General features: G+C 57.8%; 1 protein-coding gene and 1 long non-coding RNA gene across 14 annotated transcripts in view; both read right to left on the minus strand.

Moving 5' to 3' along the window:
- Positions 1-20,566, minus strand: part of CAMK2B (calcium/calmodulin dependent protein kinase II beta) — a 68,330-nt gene that overhangs the window by 33,246 nt on the left and 14,518 nt on the right. For all 13 annotated transcript variants that reach the window (XM_033088345.1, XM_033088341.1, XM_033088354.1 and 10 more), the window contains exons 2-3: positions 12,522-12,616; positions 435-494 (exon numbers count right to left, since the gene is read on the minus strand). In XM_033088345.1, coding sequence (XP_032944236.1) covers positions 435-494; positions 12,522-12,616 — 155 coding nt within the window. The remainder of the gene's footprint in view (positions 1-434; positions 495-12,521; positions 12,617-20,566) is intronic.
- On the minus strand, positions 10,992-11,621 carry LOC117012279 (uncharacterized). Its single transcript, XR_004421149.1, has 3 exons — positions 11,457-11,621; positions 11,325-11,381; positions 10,992-11,126 (listed from the first exon to the last, which is right to left on the minus strand). It is a non-coding gene; the product is annotated as an uncharacterized LOC117012279 (long non-coding RNA).

The following is a 20,566-nucleotide window of genomic DNA, read 5'->3' on the forward strand; positions in this document are numbered from 1 at the left end:
TGAGGCTGTGCTCGTCCCTGAGGGGCAGCTGACCGGTGTGACCCCCCCAGACTGCAGTTCTGGGGGCCTGGCCTGGTGGGGATGGCAGAGGTTCTGCAGAACCAGACCTCTGACTTCAGGCCAGGGCCGCGCCTGGTGTTGTCCTCAGTTTCCAACTTTTTTTCTTTGTAATTGAGCATCTTGTGGCTTTTCTAGAGCCACAGGATGTGCAGGCTCCTGAATGTTTCTAGGAAAGTCACAGCTTAGAGTTATGGGGTGGTGAGTAGGTACCCACTTTGGCAGCCCGGCCTTGGTCTCCGGCAGGGGCTGCTGACCCCAACGACCCCTCCAGGAGGAGGGCGGGACTTCAATGCAGAGGGAAAGGAAGGCGCTGGCATCTCTGGAAGGGACAGGCTGCCGTTCCTGGGAAGGGCCCCCCCTGCCCACCCACTCACCGATGTTGGAGTGCTTCAGAAGGCGGCAGATTCGAGCCTCTCTCTCCAGCTTCTGGTGATCTGGGGACAGAAAGGGACAGGCGTTACCTCTTGCCCCAGCAGCCCATCACCCCCCATGCGCAGCGCCACCCAGGTCACCGTATGCTGGCAGGTCGCCAATCACGAGACTCAGCCAGGGGGACCCACCGCCACCTGCAGCTTTCACCTGCTAACAACCTGCAGAGGGGACGTGTCCAGGGCCCCGGGAGCAGAGCTGGGGCAGGAAGCCGTTGGGAGCGAGGCCCACAAGGGAAGGGGAAGGTCAGCTGAGTCGGGGCAGAGTCTCCCCAGGTGGTTCAGGAGGACGAGCTGCTTTGTATTACGCAGAATTGACAGCAGCACCGGTTTAGTCCTTCACTCGCTCATGCTAACTCCACACTCCGGAGCTTCTGCTGACGCCTCATTTGTTCTCAGAGGTGGCTGTTTTGTCAGCACGGGCCTCAGGTGGACCGTGGCTGGCCATCTAGGAAAGGGCTGGGACCTGAACCCCCACCCCACGCACAAATCCACAGACCGGGGCCGAGTTGGGCGGTGTTTATGCAGCGGTGGCAGGAGGAGGACGAAGGTCTCGCCCCCGGGCGCAGGGCCTCCGTTCCACAGGGCGCCCAAGGACTAAGCGATTATCAGCGAAAAATGTAGTATTTGAAACCGAGTGCCAGGAGGACTTTAAAAGCTAATGGACACTGTAATAGCAAAAACCTGAAAGAGCCCGCGTTTCCACTGACCCGCGCGCAGAAGTAAACGCGGCTCTACGCACACAACAGGACACGCCCATCAAACTGTGCGCATCGCCCGACACCCACGGAAGCCGAGTGGGAAGAGCGGCTCGCAGGGAGAGCCACAGGCCGCACTCACACACACGCAGACGCACGCAGACGCCCCCACGGGCACGCAGACACGCGCGCACACACACCCCACGCACGCACATGTGTGCGCTGGCGGGCTGGGCGGGTCGCAGTCCTGAACGTACATCTACTTGCAAACACGCATGTCCCTTTCCTGAGCGGGGAAGTCAGACCTGGGCAGGACCGGCTCCGGGGACGCCGGGGGCGTCCGGGTGGCTGGCCCTCCTCCTGCGCTGCTCACCTGGCGCCGCCCTGGCACTGGGAGAGCTCTGGCCTTCGCGCTGCACCTGCACACCCCACGCAGCAAACCGCAGGGCGGCGCGGTGTGGCGTGGCGTTGTCGCGTCCGGCTGTGGTGGGAGCCAGGGCAGCAGCAGACACGGCACCGGAAACAGCCTAGGCTCCCCGCCAGGACAGATAACAGCCGGCAGTCGCCACCGAACACAGCGTGGGTCTGCTTTCCCAACACGAACACAACTGGAGGGGGCGGTCCGTCTACATGAGGCCCAACTCCAGAGGCGGCAGAGCCCGGTGTCTCACATCCTGCCTGCCCCTCCCTCAGAGGTGCAGCGTGGGGGCATCACAGGGCAGTTTTTCTCTATCGTAGTGTTTTTAAATATTGTTCTGAACGTGTTTCAAACAGACAAAGCTGCAAGAGCAGCGCGGTACTCGGGCAGCACTTTTGTGCAGTCGCTCTCCTGCCACACACACACACACGCCTCGGCCTTTGTCCAGGGGGCTGCTTGGTGGGTCGCAATGACAAGGACATTCTCAGTGCAGTCACCCTAGGCAGATAGGACACTCGAACCCAACCTACAGCCCATATCCCAATTTTGCCAACTGTCCCAGCAATGTCATCGCTGATTCCCCCATGTGGGTGGCAGCTGGGACGCCCGCCTGTGCGTGGACGGGGCCAGAGTGAGGCTGGGGTCAGAGGGAGCCAGGACGGTACGGGGGTGGTTTTCTTGAGAAAAATTGCCTGATTTCCGTCATAAATAAAAACCAGGAGAAAAATGCATGTGGGAGCCTGTCTTGGAAAAGCACATAACTTAAAGGACTGTATTTTATTATTGAAATCTGTCACCGAGGGCAGAGCCCCATCCAGAGGCCTCCACCTGCTCCTGAGTGTGTTTGGGGAGATAAATTATTTGTGTGGGGCAGAAGGGCGCCGGTGTCCACCCCGCCAGGGCTTCACTGGCCCTCCCGCCGTCACCTGTCTGTCCAGCACAGGGGCACCGCTCTGCGCATGTCCCATCTCCATGGTAACAGTGCTTCACTCCGGGGGCGGGGGCAGACTTACGGGTCGTTTTATTTTATTCTTTGTATTTTTTCCCCAACTTTGACAATGATCTTGTGTTACTTTTATAATTAGGCAAAATGTTTTTAAAAAATAGTTGGATCCTGTCTCCAATGGGCACATTGTGAAGCTATGTGAGGGTATGTTGTGAAACCTGCTATGGTGACATGAGCCCTGAAATTAGGAATAAGGTCATTACATGACCTCGGAGGGACAGGAGGGGTTGGGGGGAGAGGCCCATCCTGGGACAGGCGCGTGGCGTGGGAGGAAGAACCCAGCTTCCCAACCCCACCAACATCTTATGACTTCGCCCAAAGTCAGAGGTTAGTTCTGAAATTCCAAAACCATAAACGCCGTGACGGACATGGTTGTCAGTTGAAGTTAACCCAGCCCAGTTCACATGAAGTGTGTCCCAGCTCTAAATCATCAGCTGGTAGGCAGCAGGACGCGGCATGGGCTGCGACCCCAAACACACCCTCGGACCTGCAGGCCCACCTGGGACCTGCTGCACTCGGGAGACAGAGGGCATGGCCAGAATGCTGTCCACCCTGCCCAGAGCCCGTCAGAGCCGCGGGACCCCAGCGCTGCACCTCCTCCTGCGGGAGGTCCCAAAAGTCCTCCCGCGTGGCCAGAGCCTGCCATGGCCAGCGCAGTGATGCCCTGTCTGGGCAGGCAGTGAGCTACTGCAGGAGGGGTTCCACAGGCACCTGCCAGGGCTGTGGGAGCTGCAGCGGCCGACTGATCAGGCTGGCCTTAAGCCCAGCCATAAGGTCAAAAGGGCCCTCCTGGCGGTGTGGCCGCGACACCCAGGGACTCCGAGGACCAGGCGCCTGCCCACTCATGGCCTCGCTGCCACGGTCACGGTGGTCATGTCATAGGACCCGTAAACACCTGTACAGGTTGTGGACCCCGAGAATCCACCCCGCCCGACACCCGCTGTGTGCTATTCCCAGACGGTGTTGGCTCCCCTCTCCCTGGCGGGTACGTGTCAGACCCGCCTGCGTCACCCCAGGCGTGTGCTGACTCCAGGACTGCATCTGCCACCTCAAGTTTTCCACGGAGGGGTCTGAGGGCCACCTCTGAAACAGGATGTGCATACAAGTGGGGGTAGGGAGTGAGGGCACAGGCCAAAGAGAGGCCCCCCGCCCTTCTCATCTGCAGACCTGAGGCAGCACTGCCGGGGTCCAGGGGACCAGGAGACACAGGTCCTGGGTCACAGGGTGTGGCAGTGCTGTGAGCCCCAGAACAGCGGAGTCAGCGACCCTGATGCTGCCTGTCGGACACTCAGCAGGGACAGAGAGTGGGGTTTTGGAGGGATTTGCTGTTCGTGGGGAGAAAGACCCCAAAAGGGAATTAGGCACCTCTTAAATGCTTGGCACGTTACAATCCCACGCCCCACATGCAGATAAGTCTTAGTGTACATGGCCCACACGGAAGCCAGAGGTCTGGACGAATCTTGCATACACGCATGTGACACGCACGTGACACACTTACACACCTGCTCCTGCCAGGGGGGCTGGTGAAAGCATAAAACAAGCTGTTTACTTTTCCTGCCATAGAAACACCCACATATAAAACACCCCATCATTCATACCCGTAAAAATGCTTATCAAACACAACAGCTTTACTCAGAAACTCCAGCTACACTGGACCTAAGATTCCCCAGCAGCGTCCCCACAGGCCGGGTGACCCCCTGAACCCCTCCATCCTGCGCTCCACCTGCAGCTCCTGCGGCAACTCCAGGCCTGCCAGCTTTGCTGGGTAATTCCACCATGATCTCTTCACTCTAGGTGCCCCGAGGTGTGGGCCCACAGGATCGGGGCAGGGGACCCGGGAGGTGGCCCCAGTGGAGCCCTGCATGCCCCTGCTGGGGGTTGTCACTGTGCTGTGGCCCAACCCGTCACTGGGGGAAGGGGCATGTTTCTGTGTAGGTCCCCCAGGTGGGGGCACCCTGAGCTGAGTCAAGAATGAAGAGAAAGCTGTGAGGGTGGCAGGAGAGGCGGGAGAGGAGAGTCTGGGCACTGCACACACTGAGGGAGGCAGTGCCAGGGGGAGTCCTCAGGCCAGGACTCCTGGAGGCTGGACCCCCAGGGGTGACCCGTCTGGTGCCCACACCATCGCTCACCCCTGCCCTCCCAGCTCCCACACGCTGCCTGGCAGCAGTGTTGTGCGGAGGGGGGGGGGGAAGAGGGACGGGAGAGACGTGGGTGGGTGTCTGGCCCCTTGCCAGCTATCAAGCAGCAGCAGTGCTGTCACAGGCAGGAGGACAGCTCAAGGCGCTGGGTGGGGGCGGAGGGGGGATGGGAGGGGAAGACAGGAGGCTCCCCCGTCCCCGCTCCCCAGGCTCAGCCAGGGACAAGTGAGGCCACCTCTCGAATAAGAAACCTGTGCAGCACCATGTTTCAGGAATACTCTCTCCTCCCGGCGCAGCTGCTGGACACCACAGGCCCCTGGGGACCTGCCAGCAGGAGGGTCTCCCCACTTCCTCCACTCCCCACCATGCCTGGAGGACACAGGGACAGCAGGGGACTGGATGTGGTCATGGGCCACTGTGGCTGCTGCCCAGAGCGCCCACCAAACCCAGCAGCTCCGGGTCACAGAGCTGGTGGGGATCTGACCGTCATGTTGGGGTCAGGCCCCTGCCCTGGGGTCACCGCCCACTTCTACACTGAAGGGTACCCACAAGGAAGGGTGAGCAGTGCTGGCCAGCCCTTGGGCTGTGGTCTTGGGGGTGGGGGGCTGGAAGCACCCTGTCCGTGCTGCTTCACTTGTCATTGTGGTCAGAGCCTGGGGGCCATGCGCCAACCAGAGACAGAGTCCCCCTGGGGAGAAGGAGGCCCGATGCTGACGCTGACCACCTCGGAGGAGCGGTGTTCAGGGGAGCCAGTTCCCACGTCCAGTCTGGGGTGTCCAGTTGTTGGCTCTGCAGGGCTGGGCCTGCCCAGGCTCCTGATTCCTCTAGGCTAAATCGGCAGCAAACCCCACCCAACATCAAGCTGGGGGACGGCTTGTGTGTGGGCCTCAGGGCCATGGGGACACTGCAAGTGGGACGCTGAATGGAGCCTCCTTTATGAGTCTCAGCTTCCCACCTGTGAAAGGGTGGAGGGTTGCCAGAGAGGCCACCGCAGAGAGGAGCCCCCATGTCCGCCCGCACCTGCTCTGCTACCCGTGCTTTTTTTGCGGCTTCCTCCTCTGACTTCTGCCACTCTGGCAAAAGCTAAGCACTGTCAGCACCAACTCCTTAACTTACGACCCCACGTCACCGAGCCCCTAGGGACTGAGCATGGGAACCCAGTCTGGCAGCCCTTTGCGGCCACTGGTCAGAGCCTGATAGAACATGGGACCTTCACACCAGGCTGACGAGTCCATGGCCCCCTGTGCAATCCTGCCCTTTAGGTCCCAGGAAAGGGGTAGGCTGGATGGGGGAGGGAGCGGCAGGGCAGACAGAGGTGGCTCATCCTGTCCCTGTGCCCCATCTGGGCACAGGGTGACCGGCTGCAGGAAGAATCTGGCTTTCAGGAAGGAGTCGCCCAGTGGGGTCCCATGGCCCTCACTCCTGGCCTGGCAGGCTCACAGGGCTGGAAAATGTGGGACAAGCCTGCTGGACCCCAGGGGCAGTGCAGGGTCTGCACGCAGCCTGGCCACGGGGCCACTGTCTGGGGTGCCGCGCAATGCTGTGGTCCCTCTACTCTGAGCACAGAGGCGATCGTGGGTCCACCTGGACTAGTGGCTGCAGTTTGCAGCCCTGGCTCTGAGCAGCCAAGGGCTCCCCACGAGGTCGAGCTGTTATTGTCATCCCCAGCTTTCATACAGGGGACAGGTGGGCGTGGGGAGACAGGGCTGTGAGCTGGGCCATGGGAGGGCGGACTGCCTGAGCCTCGGGTGAACAGAGTGCCTGACTCCAGCCTGCTCCCCACAGCATACCTCGGGCCTGGGGCACCCTGTCCGGCTCTGGGGTCCCCGGAACGTCCAATCACACTGCAGCCCCTGGCTGGGCACCAGCATTGATGCCAATGATGCAAACGCTCCTACGTGTGTTTTGCTTCAAAAGACAAGAGCGATCACAGCTCCTGTGTCACCTGGCCCTACACCACCCGCAAGACGTCTGTCCTTTCTCCACTTCGCTGGAACAAAGAAAGGGCTCAGGGGGGCGGAGGGGCACTGACCAGCCGCCAGGCACACAGTGAGGTCGCCGGCGCCCTGCCCCTTGCCACGCCTGGTGCTGAGCCCTCTGGGCTACTTGCCAGGTACATGGGGACCAGCTGGACCACCACAGGCCACGTGGCAGCTGGGTCCCCAGAGCCTTCTCTCCATGGGGTCCGTGGCCATTCAGGTGGTCCTCTAAGGGAACACAGGCCTTCCCAGCCCCTCTACAGGCTCAGAGCATCGCCCAACACAGGCACAGCTCAGCTTGGTGGCATCTAGTGATGTCAGTCCTGTAATAGAGGTTCTGTAAGATGTGCCTCCAGTGGCCTAGCTGTGGGCTCCAGGATGACGTCCCTGCTCACCAGGCAAGCCAGGTACACTGCCCGCCTGTCCCCAAGTGGTGGCCTCAGTTCTCCCTAGCAAGGAACTGTTCAAGCAAGCTGAGCACATCCCCCTCTGGGGACAGGCACCCACCCTCGGTCACTGCAAAGTCACCTCCCTTGCCCCCAGCGTCGTCCTCATGCACCTGGTGGATGAATTGCTTAGAAACATGATAAAACACAAATCGTCCGGTTAATTGGAATTTCAGACAAGCAACAAGAATTTTTTTGGTATAAGTATGTCCCAAATTCACCTGAACGACAAATAATTTACTAATATGAGTGTGTCTTTTGCAGTTTGGGACATATTTGTATTCAAATCTTTTTCATTGTCTCTCTGAACTTCCAATTTAGCTGCTAAATCTGGCAAGGTGCCCCCCTCCTCTCCCTGGGATGGGAATGGGGGTCCCGCCCCAGGCCCCCAGCTCCCCTTCTTACTCCCTCCCCACCTGCACAGAGAGCACTCCCCAACTCCTCATAAACCGAACTGCTGGCAACAGAATCTGAGAGGGGTCGCATCCATGAAAGGCTGACCCTGGCATTGGGTTAGGATTAGGGGCCCACACGCCCTCACACCTCCAAGTCCCTAGGGAGACCCCTCCCACTGCGCAGGGTCCCCTGGAGCCCTGACTTGAGGGCAGGGACGATAAAAATTTGGTTGGGGGTCTGGGACATTTTCTAAAAAATTATTGCTTATCTGATGTTGGTGCGTGTTTATACTGAAGCCTGGATTCGCCCACGGGGTGCTAGGAGCTGCCCGGAAGGCGCCAAGGAGTGGAGGAGATGGGGTGCCCAGATGGGGAGGGGGTGTCAGAGAAGGGGAGGGGAGGGGAGGAGGGAATTGGGAGGTGTCCCCCAGCTGGGGAGAGGAGAGGAGGGGGTGGTTCTGAGCAGAGGAGGGGAGAGTAGAAGTGGGGGGGGTCGAGGTGGGAAGGGGTTCTGAGCAGGGGAGGAGGGGAGGGGCGGGGAGGGGCGGGGAAAGGTGCCCACCGCGCATGCTCAGCCGCCCCGCAATACAGCGCGATTCCCGGCGCTTTCCTCCGGAGCGGGCTGTGGGTCGTGGGCCGACAGGAAGCAGTGGTGCCCCTTCCGCTGCGCAAACCCGGCAGGTGTCGGAGGGGGCAGGCTCAGCCCGACCCCAGAGGTGGCACGAAGCTCCGTCCCATCACGACTTCAGGCAGGGGTGCCGCCGTCCCCCCCAGGCAGAAAGGACCACACAGGCCCTGGGGAGGGCGTGGCCCAGGAAGGGGGCTTGGGGTGAGCTGGGCATCAGCCTTGGGGGGTGGGACCCTCCCAGATCCTCTCACCGGCCCTCTCAGTCTCCACACCCGTGAGGTCAGCCTGCACTGTAAGGTCACCCCCATCTGTGGGGACTGCCCCCCAGCCCCCAGGTCAGCCCCACACCTGACGGACCCTCAGCCCTCCCCAGCTGAGTCAGGTCCGGGGCCTGAGGCCCAGGCTCTGCCCTGGGACTGTGGCTGAGCGTCTCTGTTTCTGTGGAACTTGGTTTCCCGGGCTGTGGACGTCTGCGGGCGTGGGGGTCCCTGAGAAGCAACGTGAAGACGTGAGGCTGTGAGGGTCGGGTCCCAGGTCCCCTGCAGGCCCCCCATGTGCGGCCACTGGCTGTGGGTCCCTTGTGTGACACCTGCTTTCTGGGCACTCAGCCAGTGAGCACTGACCCAGCTCACAGAGGCAAGAAATCGCCTCCAAACAGCTGCTTAGTGCCAACAATGAGCTGGGGGTGGGCAGCGAGAACAAGAAATGCTTGGCAGACCCAGGCGCCCAGAAATCTTATCCCAGTTAATTTTCCTCTGCTTTTGTGAACAGTGGTTTAATAATCTCTAATTATTCAGTACATTCGCAGATTCTGAATGTCTCACAATCCTCTACTTAATTATTAAAATTTAAAAATCTCACTCGCACAGCCTCTGGCACAAGCTGGAGATGATGGGCAGTGTCCTCTCGGACCAAGAGCTGCCAGTGACGGGGCAGGCAGTTTTCTGTCCCTGGTGCTACTCGTGTGTGCTCCTCTGGCCACTGCCCGACCATCCAAAGCCTGGAAGGACCAAGGCTGTCTCCTCGGCCTGGGGGTGGGTAGACCACAGCTCCCTGCTGGGGTGAGTCTCCTCCAGTTGTACTGGATTCAAGTAATGGGTGCAAAAGAAGGTGTGGCGGGGACAGCGTCCCCTCTGGCCGCTGGAGGGAGGCCACTTCCCCACTCTCCCTCTATTGAGGGCACCCAGCACCCTGGTCCCCATCTCCCAGGACATAGCTGGGGCAGGCCTCTGAAATGGCTTCCTGGGGAAGCAGCTGGTCTGGTGCATGCCCCAGAGGCAGCCAGGCTGGGAGCCCTGGCTCAGGACACGTTCTCTGCTGGAACTATGTCTGACCCCGTGGGACAGGTGCAGGCTGCAGGTGACTGCCAGGCCTCAGGGAGGAGCGGGAAGTTCCAGGCCCCCCCTCCTGCTTCATGAGCCCCCGGCACCTTAACCACAGAAACGCTCCTGAAGGTGGGTCTCCCTGATGCCCAGGTGTCCAGAGACCAGGGGCCTCCTGGCAGCAAACCCCCTCCCAGACGCCCTCCTCCCACTGCCCACTGGGCCTCACACCTGGGACACTAACCTGCCTCCAGCACAGACTGCACCTGCGCACCACACTCATCTTCTGAAAGCATTTATGGAGAGCTCAGCACCTGCCAGGCCCTGGGCAGGTGTGGGAGACCCAGTGTGAACGACACAGATGAAGTCCGCGCCCGCATGGCCTGGGGGTCTGCTGGAGAGACCGGGTGCTGGGCTTGCAGATTCCCACTGGAGGCCGGGAGACCCCTCTGAGGCCGTGTCATCAGCAGGAGCTCAGCAGATACAAAGTTGGGGACAAGCATGTCCAGGGGCCTGGGGTGTGAAGAACAGGAAGAGGCCAAGTCCTGGGGTGGGTGGGGAAGTGGGGGGGCAGGGCCAGCTAAGAACAGGTTTTACTTTCTCAGCTCCAGAAGATGTTTACGGAGGGGCAGCCGCCACAGGCTCTGGGCTCGAGCTGGGGAGCTGTAGAGTCAACTGCCAGGCTGCGTGTGGTCACAAGGAGCAGTGGAGAAATGCCTTCAGGGCCTGGGGGTTTCCAAGCTAGGTGGGGGACCCTAGCCAGTTCCTGGAGGCGGGATCCTGGGCATTGCAGGCTGGGCAGGCCAGAGTCCTGACCTGGGACTGGGAGCCAGGTGGGGGGGCAGTCTCGGGCAGCATCTCGCACCTCACAGCGCCCCTCACATAGCTTCATCCCTATGTGACTGCTGGGGAAACCAAGGCACAGGGTGCTAAGTAACAAGGCCACCCAGCAGGGCAGAGTCAGGGCTGTGTGGTGACGAGACCAAAGCCACCAGGCAGGCTGCCCATCCCTGGCCCACGCTCAGCACAGGGCTGACAGGTGGGGTTCGCAGACCCTCCCCTCGCCCTCCTGCTGCCACCTAGGCTAGGAAAGGGGGAAGGGTTGGGAGGCCCCCAGGACACTGTTGAGGCGGGGCGACGGATTGTTTTTGGAACCTTTTCTGTTAGAGAAACATGCTGAACAGCCTGGGCGAAGTGACAGGTGGTCTGGGATCCCCTGCAAGATATGGGGTGGGATGGGGGCAGGATGATAACTGTTGAAGCTGGGTGGGGGGCTCATTCTGTCATTTTTCTCGTATTTAGGGACATGTGAGACTTTCTGTAACAAGGAAGTAAGCAGGAAAACAAAATGCCAAAGACCTCACAGGGCTGGACAGCATGGAGACCTCAGGGTGCTGGCTTCTACTCCAGAGTGGCCCAGGCTGTGCCCAGCAAGGAAACAGGCTGGAACAGGGCTGGGCAGAGCCCCAGGTGTGCACCGCACCTTCGTGTGGTGTCCTCAGGACTCAGAGGCAGCGGGCAGGTGGTTGCTCGGGGGCAGAAGGAAGGACAGGTGGTGACAGGGAACACGCCTGCAACTTCAGACGTCCACTGCTCTGACTGCCCCAACTGGTAGAACACATAGGGGTGTAAGTGGGGTGTGATTCCGCAGAAACGTACCCAGGTGGTTCCTGCTTCACGTCTATGAACTCCTATTCATCCTTCAAGACCCTCCCCTGGGCTCCCACTGCACTCGGGGTTGGAGTGCTTGCTCCCCACCACGTTGACGTGGGAGGGGCTGGATGAGTGAGGGGCTCCCTCACTGACCTGGGCACCTGGGCAACTGGGAGGGTGGGCTGTCTCCTCCTGGGGCCTGGCACAAGCCTACGGAATGAGACGGAAAGTTCCTCCTGATGCCATATGTGTGCACGCACCCTCCCCCCCCAAAACATCTAATACCTGTCCCACCAGTGCGGGCCACCCACTGTCAGGGAACAGCCGCTGGTGGCACTGCTGTACACAGTGGGCTTCAGTGAGCGATCCTGGGTCAGCACATGCCCCAGGGCTGGTGGAGTCCAGGCCCCAGAGACTGGCCTGGGGGTCACACGGGCAGCCCAGCCCAGCCCACAGGCCCCACAGCACCCGAAATGTCATATACACAGGAGGAAGCAGCAGGAGGACGAGGACTGACCCTGCCACAGCACCAGCAGCCCTCGACCTGGGCTGGTACAGGAGTGTGGCCCCTGGAAACTCAGCCTGAGGCCTGCTGGCTACACAGCAGGTGCCGGCACACAGCTCAGTGAGTTGCTGGGTGGGGTCGCTGTGCTGTAACTGCAGACCTCAGACCTCCCACAGACAGACATGTTCCCAGCACTGATGAGGGAGGGGTCCGGATGCCTGCACCAGGCCTCTCAATTAGCTCACGGGCACCGGGGGCACAGGACCTCACCAGGCCAGGGGCTTAGCTTGGCCACTCCTGCCGAGCCCTGGGCACAGAGGACACATGGAACCCCCACAGCACTGGCTCCTCGCTGAGATGGCCCACCCTCCGCACCCACCCTGGGGACCCTGCCCCACCGCCTCCCAAATCCCGGCCCCTACGCCCCTCTGCTGTCCCCCGCTCAGGACAGCACTTCCACCACGTGTCACCGTCACTCACTCACGTGCCCTGCCCCATGTCCCTCCCGCTCCGTCCCCACACGTGCCCAGGCCCCCCTCAGGCCAGCACCTGCTCCCCCTGCAGGCCCACGAGCCTCCCACACAGCATGGGGCTGAGTGAGAAAACCCTGCAGTGTCACCTGTCACCCAAAGCCCTCCGGTCCACAGGCTACTGACAGACGGCAGGATCTGGCCACTAGGCCTCTGTCCCCCCAACCCCAGGGAGGCTCCCAAATTAGTGCAAAGCTGCGACCCCAGCTCTGAGAGGGGGTCCCTGTCTCTCCTGCCACATTCAGGTCCCAGGGCAGCCACAACCCTGCGCCCTGGGTGCCGCCCCACCCCGCCCACTGTGCACAGCCCCCCTACCTCTGGCTGACAGCTTCTTGGTGTTGATGATCTTGGCTGCGTACTCATGGCCGGTGCAAAGCTTGACACAGCGTCGGACCACAGAGAAAGCCCCCCTGGGGGTCAAATGGGGACAGAGAGAGAGCTCATTAAGTCGCTGTGCACGGCAGGCCCTGGGCAGAGGCCTGAGGGAGGACAGGGCCCTCCCCAAACAGCTCGGCCGCCCCGCTCAGCACCAGCCCGACTGGCCCTCCCACAGCACAAGCAGAGCTCTGAGGCCGCACAGCACGCTCCTGCCAGGCCCTGCCCTCCACCTCCTTGGTGCGCTTGCTCCAGCGAGACCACTGGCCCTGTGTCCCTGTGGGTCAGCTGGACCGAGGGCCTGAGCGCAGCCTCTGAGTATGCCCCCTGGTGCCAGGCCCAGGAGACCCAGCGAATCACTGAAGGCAGTGGGAGGGGGCAGGGACGGAGGGGCTGCAAAGCCAAAACAGTGGGTCCACCCACCCCCACCTCCACTGCCCCTCAGAGTGGACACTGCAAGTCCCATAGCCAGAGCTTCCGAGGGAGCAGCCGGAGGGTTATGCCCCCACTCCAGGGCCAAGAGAAGGAAAGACACGAGAGTGGGGTACCACTGCCCAGGCCTTGCTCACAAGCACTGACCCCCAAGAGGAGGGACAGGGCGCAGGGCATGGGTGTCATTTGATTTCAGATCATTTCCAAGAACATCAGACCCAGCACACGCAAGACGAGGCCAGAACAGGAAATATCTCAGGAGGGTCTTAGTCTAGCCAGGAAGCTGGGCGAGGGCGCAGGGGCTGCTCAGCTGAGCACACGCCCCTGCTCTGTCTTCTGTCCCCAGAGGTCCCATCAGGACACAGCCTCCAGCTGCCCGCACAGCCGAGACACTCAGGGCTCGGGGTGACAGAAAAGCAGTCAGCGTCTTAAGTAGGAAACACTTTCTTGCTATAATACTGTTTGGAGACAGAAGTTCAGTAAAATGTACTAGTCACTTCCTTGGAAAAAAGATACGTTGCACTAAATGTCATTCAACATTTTCTTAACGACCCAGGGCGTTAAGATCAATGGTTGTTCTTAGAGCTGTGTCTTCCCTTTTCCAGAGTCAGTGGGGAACGCGCAGCGGCCGGCTGGGGCTGAACATGGGGGCGCACTCTATCCAACACACCTCCTCTGCCCTGTGTGGTTTTCTCACTAGGCACATGGGCTACGTTCTCAAAATACTCTATTTTATTGAAGTGAAAACATAAAGAAAAGATGGTACTTTTCACACATGAGCTTGGAACTTTGGTGAGACTGTAGTGAGCGGAGGCCACACGTTTTGTGCTACTCCGGTTCAGAGTTTGGTCTGGTCTGTACCCCCCACCCCCAGCACAGTGGAGAGGACCACATTTATGGGTCTGGGGTGCCATCTGTCACGCTCCGGCCCCCAAATGCCTGGGATATCCTAGCACGGGCTCCACAGGCGTCGCTGGATGGTCAGGTCTTCTGGGGCCAGAATGCGACCTCAGGGCTCGTCTGATCCTCAGCTGGAAGGTCCAGCCTGCCCATTTATGGGGAACTTACAGCATGGCAGGTGCAGTGCACGGCTCCAAGAGGCCCCAAAAGTGCGCTAGTGCCCGGAGCGGAACGAGGAGGGACCCAGACGGGTGAGTAAAGGAGTCAGTGGCAGTGGGCTGGCTGCGGCTGCGTGCGCATAAATAAGCCGACTCAGAGCCTGGCCGGATGGCTCTGCAGACACCTACCCCGGGCTGCCCACTGCTCCACGGCAGATCTTGCATTCTCCTCCGGGGCTGGGGAGCCGGGTAAGTGTGGGTGACGAGGGCAGAGCCAGATGCTGGAGGGAATGAGGATGGGGGAGGCACAGCGCCGGCATCTGGCAGACACGCTCAGCAATGGGCTCACGGGAAGCCCGGGGTGGACAGGCCCTGGTCTTGGACGCAGGCCAGCTCCTGCCAGGGGTGGGTGAGCACCCTCAGAAGCCCCCCTAAGGCTTCTGCTTGTCCTGCTGCCTGGCCTAACGGAAAGTTCTAGAAAGAGCTACCCCCACCCCCACCCCCAGTCTGCCTGTGGGCACCTGCATACCTCCTGTCACAGGGTCACCTGCGGGCCTCGCCCTCCTGTCACAGGCAGCGTTTGGGGACTGAATCTCATCGCTGTGGGGATGCAGGGCCAGGCAGCGCCAACAGCACACCTCAGTGTGGAGCAGCCAGTGAGGCGGTGACTGGCCCACCCACAGGCTGGTGTGGTGAGGCTCCCACCCCACTCCCCTTTGCACAGCCAGGCACCGCCTACAGGGGGCAGCGGCCAGCAAGTGTGACACTGCTCTCAGGACCCTGCACCTGGGACTGGGGCTGCCGGCTTCTGCGTGGGACATGCTGCACCGGGAAGGTCCTGACAGGCGTGACCGAGGGAGCTCCTTCTTCTGTGGTCGCACCTCCAACGTCTCCAACCCCACTTGGGCTGCCAGCTGCCCCTGCAGCTCAGTGGCGGACACACTTGACTGCTGAACAATCGGGGGCCGTCCATGCACAGGGAAGGAGAGCGTGCTGCCCTGATGGTGGGCGGCTGTGCTGGTGGGAGCCACAGGTCCCAGGGAGGGACAGCTGCCCATCACCCACGGACGGATGGTGGCACAGGAGCTCAGGGGACCATGTCCCCAAACAGCCTGGGTTCCAGAAACAGGGTCTGAGATGGCCCAACTAGAGACAGCACCAGAGAACCTTTAATTCCATTGGTGAGCACCCAGGTTCCTGCCGTCTTTGCCAGCACCTGGCACTCCCCATCCACGTGCAAATCCTGCTTTGTGTCTTTGTGTGTCATCTTTCGCATTTAACAGCACTTCACGCAGAAAGCATCCTTCCATGGCTGGCTGAGTGCTTCCTCGATGGCAGGTATCGGGGGTGTTTCCAGTTGCCCTTCTCAGAAACGGCCGCTGTGAGCTCAGCTCTTTCCATAGACTTTCATTCCAAAGGCACAATTGCTGGGTGACTTACAACTGACGCCATCAGCGGTGGGTGCCTGCTCTCACCACTGCCTAGCATCCCACCCTGGCCATTCCCAGGTCCTCCCTGGGGACCCCGGCAGCCCCCAACCCCAACCTCTGAGCCTGCGCTATGCTAGTGTCCTGGGGCCACTGTAGCAAAGCCCCACAGGCCGAGTGGCTTAAATAAGAGACATGATCATCTCCCAGCTCTGGAGGCCAGAGAACCAACATCAAGGTGCTGGCAGGGCTGGTTTCTTCTGAGGTCACAAGGGAGAATCTGTTCCAGGCCTCTCTCCAGCTTCTGGGGCTTTGCCAGCATCCCTCGATGTTCCCTGGCGTCTAGAAGCAGTACCCCGTCTTTGCCTTCACTCTCACATTGCGTTCTCCCTGTCTCTGCCCAAATGCCCTTTTTGTAAGGACACAGCCACACTCAATGAGGCCCGCCCTAAACCTCATCCTGACTAATTACGTCTGTAGCTACCCTCTTTCCAGATCAGCTCCCATCCTGAGGTCCTGGGGTTGGGATTCCATCCCACGAGTTTTGACCCACAACACATGCTGACCCCCAGCTGTGCCTTAAGGAGCAGCACTCTTTTCCCAAACGATGTTCCTGAAGTATTAGTTCCACAGAATAGTAACAGATGTTAGGTGCGAAGGGGTTCTGTGGGCAAGTTTGGGAACCAGAAAGTGAAACTGTCTTCCTTTCCTCTGTCCTTCCTTCTTTACTGCGGGATTTCTCAGGGCCTTTCATACAGTCATCTGTGCCATAAATTTCCAAATAGGGAGCACGAGGCACAGCCTCTCCCTAGTTATCTGACCACAAAATCTCTATTCTAAAAAGTCTCATTAGGGCCAAGGGCCTTCTCGTCTAAGGCCTCAGTACGGATGTCCCTCTGAAACCCCATGTGACCCACTGGAGACAGCAACAGACGTCCTCTGAGAGACTGAATCCTTCAGCAAAGAACCACGTGGAGAGGGCGGGACAGAGACGGCTCACCCACGGGACGTCCACAGGCCCCCTGAGGACACCCACCCACCCACACACGACAGCAGCCACTGCCGGGGAGTCCTGTGGGCGCATCTCAGACAGAGGAAACACCGGCAGAGCGTCCTCGTCTCTCCGCCCCTTTGAACAGGACACCCGAGCCCCCCCAGACAGCCCTCCCCTCCGGGACGCCTCCCCTAATCACATGTGCTGTGAGGTCCTGCAACTGTCCTCCCAGACAAGCCAAGAATGTAATTTCAGAGATGTTTTCTTTACATTTCTGACAACACTGGGAGCAGATGGAACCAGGCAAGCAGCGTGGGGTGATTTGTGCCCAAATGAGGCTTCTGACAAAATACACTGTGCACCTTCATGGGATATGGACGTCAATATGCACAGGTGAGCAAGGCCGCCCGGCTTGACATTTGAAATCCAATTCACGTGATCGTCACATCAACTGACTTAAAAGAAAACCATACGATCATATCAAAAGATGCAAAAAAACCTTTTGACAAAATCCAAACCCATTCATGACAAAAACCTTCAGTCAACTAGGAATGGAGGGGAACGTTCCCAAGTTGATAAAGAGCCCGGTGTTACTCAGCTCTGGCTGTTGTAACAAAACATCACGGCCTGGGGCTTAAGCAACAGAAATGGATTTTCTCACTGTTCTGGAGGCAGGATGTCCGACACCACAGTCCGGCAGGGTGGTTCCTCACGTGAGCTCTCTTCTCTTGACTTGGTGGCCACCATCTCACTACGTGCTGACCTGGCCTTTCTTCAGTGGGGGTACGTGGGGACAGAGCAGTGACCTCTGGTAGCTCTTGCTATAAGGACACTAATCCTATCAGATCAGGCCCCACACTCATGAGCTCATTTAACCTTAATTACGTCCTGAAGAGCCTATCACCAAACACAGTCCCTGTGGCAGGTAAGCCTTCAACCTTACATTGTGGGGGGACGCAATTCAGTCCCCAGCAAACATCTACAAAGACACCTTCAACCAACATCACACTTTTGGTGAGAAAGTAGATGCTTTTCTTCTAAGGTCAGAACAAGGCAAGGATTTCCCCTCTCACCACATCACACTGGAAGTCCTAGCTGATGGTATTAGAAAAGAAAAAGTACACAGATCAGGAAGCAAGAAATACAAGTGTCTTTCTTCGCAAATGATATGATTATCTATGTAGAAAGTCCCAAAGAATCATCAACAACAAGAACTCCTGGAACTAATGAGCTATGACAGCAAGGTTGCAGAATACAAGATTAATACACGAAAGTCAACCACTTTCCTATAAACCAGCAATGAACCAGTGGAACTGGAACTTAAAAACACACCATTTATATTAGCAGCAACAATGAAATACTTAGGTAACAAAATATGCACAAGACCTATATGGGGAAAACTCTGATGAACAAAATCAAAACTAAATAAATGGACAGATATTCCATGTTCATGGACAGGAAGACTCAATATGGTCAAAATGTCAGTTTTTCCCAACTTATCTACAGATTCAATGTCATCTCAATCAAAATTCCAGGAGGTTACTGTGCGACTATCGACAAACTAATTCTAAAGTTGGTGTGGAGGCAAAAGACCCAGAAGAGCCAACACAATATAGGAGAAGAACGAAGTCGGGGGCTGACACTGCCCGACGTCAAGACTGACTATGAAGCTGTGATGATCAAGACAGTGTGGTGCTGGTGACGAAACAGACAAACAGATCAGTGGGACAGAATAGAGACCCAGGAACAGACCCCACAAGTACAGTCAACTGACCTTTGACAAAGGAGCAGAGGCAAGTCAATGGAGCAAAGATGGTCTTTTCAACAAACGGTGCTTGCTATGGACTAAATGTGTGTGTCCCCCAAAGTTCCTAAGTTGGAATCCTAACCACCAAGGTGATGGTATTAAGAGGTGGGGCCTTTGGGATGTGATGAGGTTGTGGGGACAGAGCCCTCATTAATGGGACTAATGCCTATTTAAAGAGACCCCAAGAGATCTCTCTGCCCCTTCCACCAGGCGAGGACACAGGGAAAAGACCTCCATCCAGGAAGCGGGCTCATCAGACACTGAATCTGCCAGAGCGTTGACCTTGGCCTTCCAACCTCTGGAACTGTGAGAAATAAATGTCTGTTGTTTATAAACTGCCTTGTTTATGGCATTTTGGCTATAGCTGCCCAAACAAAGGCAGTACAGGAACTACTGGACATCTAGATGAAAAAAAAAAAATAATGTAGACACAGACCTTACATCTTTCGCAAAAATCAACTCAAAACAGGTCACAGCTCTAAATGTAAAACAAAAACTAAAAAGACCTACAAAACACCTAGGAGGAACGCTAGGTAACCTTGAGTTTCGGCAGTGACTTTTTCTGATACAACACCAAAGGCAGGATCCACAGAATAATTGATAAGCTGGGCTTCATTAGAACAAAAACTTCCGCTCCGTGAAGATGGGGTAAGAGAACCAGAAGACAAGCCACAGATGGGAGAAAATGTCTGCAAAACACACATCTACTAGTGGACTTGTATCCAGAATACAAAAAGAACCATTAAAATTCACAATAAGAAAATAAAAAACCCAATTTAAAATGGGCTAAAGACCATAAGCAATGAAAAGATGCTCCACAGTACATGTCACCACGGAAATGAATTAAAGCAGCAACGAGGTACCACTGCTCACCCATTAGACTGGCCAAAATCCAGATGCTGACGACACCACCTGCCGGGAGGACGTGGGCACCAGCAGCTCCCACTCAGGGCTGGTGGGTGCAGGTGGTGCGGCCATTTCGGAAGACGGCGTAGCGGTTTCTTACAAAACTAAGCTCACTGTAATCGTTCATCGACCCAGCAATCGTGCTCCTTGGTATTTACCCAAAGGAGCTGAAAACGTGTCCCCATCAAAATGTGCCACTTGTAAGCACAGCAGCTTTATTCACCATTGCCAAAACTTGGAGCAACTGAGACGTCCTTCAGTGGGTGGGTGGATAAACTGTCCATCCAGACAATGGAACATTATTCAGTGATAAAAAGAAATGAGCTCTCAGCCATGAAAAGACACAGAGGAACCTTAAATGCATATAAGTAAGTGACAAAAGCTAGTCTGGAACAGCTGCATGCTGTATGGTTCCACCTGTGTGACATTCTGGAAAAGGCAAACCATGGAGACAGTGAGAAGGTCAGGGGTTGTCTGTGACTCCGGGAGGAGGGATGTACAGGCAGCAGCGGGATCTGAAATGCTGCAAATGCAAAAGTGGCCTTTGTGAGCCTGTGGTGTGAACCACACAACATAAAGAGGATCCCATGGAAACAGTGGGCTTCCGTCGGTGACAAGGTAGCAATATTGGCCGCCACTGTAACCACACCCAGACACCAGATGTAACAGTGAAGGGCACTGGGGCAGGTTGGGAGCTGGAATAGGGCAACTCGCTACTTTCTGTCCAATTTTTCTGTAAACATAAAATAGCCCTAACAAATCAAGTGCATTGTTGTTGTTTTTTAAGTAGCAAGAAAACACAAAGTATCTTCATGATGAGAGCTGAACCCCATGCAGAAAAGCAAATGCCGTAAGAAGAACGGACGTATTAAACTTACACTGAAACCTCAAAACTCCCCCATGACCGAGGACTGCATCACTGCAGGTGTCAGAGCTTCACTGAGGCCCACAGCGCCCAGCCACCGTGAGGATGGCTGCCCCCGTTTGCAATGTCTCCTCCCTCAGCTCTCCAGCCAAGCTGAGGAGGAGGGTCCCACTGCAGTGCAGAGAGAAGGGGCCAGGCCGCGGTCCCCCTGGTCTGGCGCACAGGCCAGCTCATACCAGCTAGAGAACAAAATTTTCAGGCAGGTTGGCCATGGGGGGGTTGTATTTACACCACAGGGAAGTGCAAGCACCATCTGTCAGCACTCCCTCCGCCCCAGTTGTTAACACTTACCAGTTCCCACTAGATAGGGAATACACCAGGGAACAGTGTGGCCTCCTTCTGCACACCCCAAATGTCACCAGTTCCCACACACACACACTGTGATGGGGCAGAGGGTGGACGAGGTCCTGAGCAGGACAAAGACCTTCTCGGGACA

Source organism: Rhinolophus ferrumequinum, chromosome 20 (assembly GCF_004115265.2).
Source record: "Rhinolophus ferrumequinum isolate MPI-CBG mRhiFer1 chromosome 20, mRhiFer1_v1.p, whole genome shotgun sequence".
In the NCBI taxonomy this organism is placed as follows: Eukaryota; Metazoa; Chordata; class Mammalia; order Chiroptera; family Rhinolophidae; genus Rhinolophus; species Rhinolophus ferrumequinum.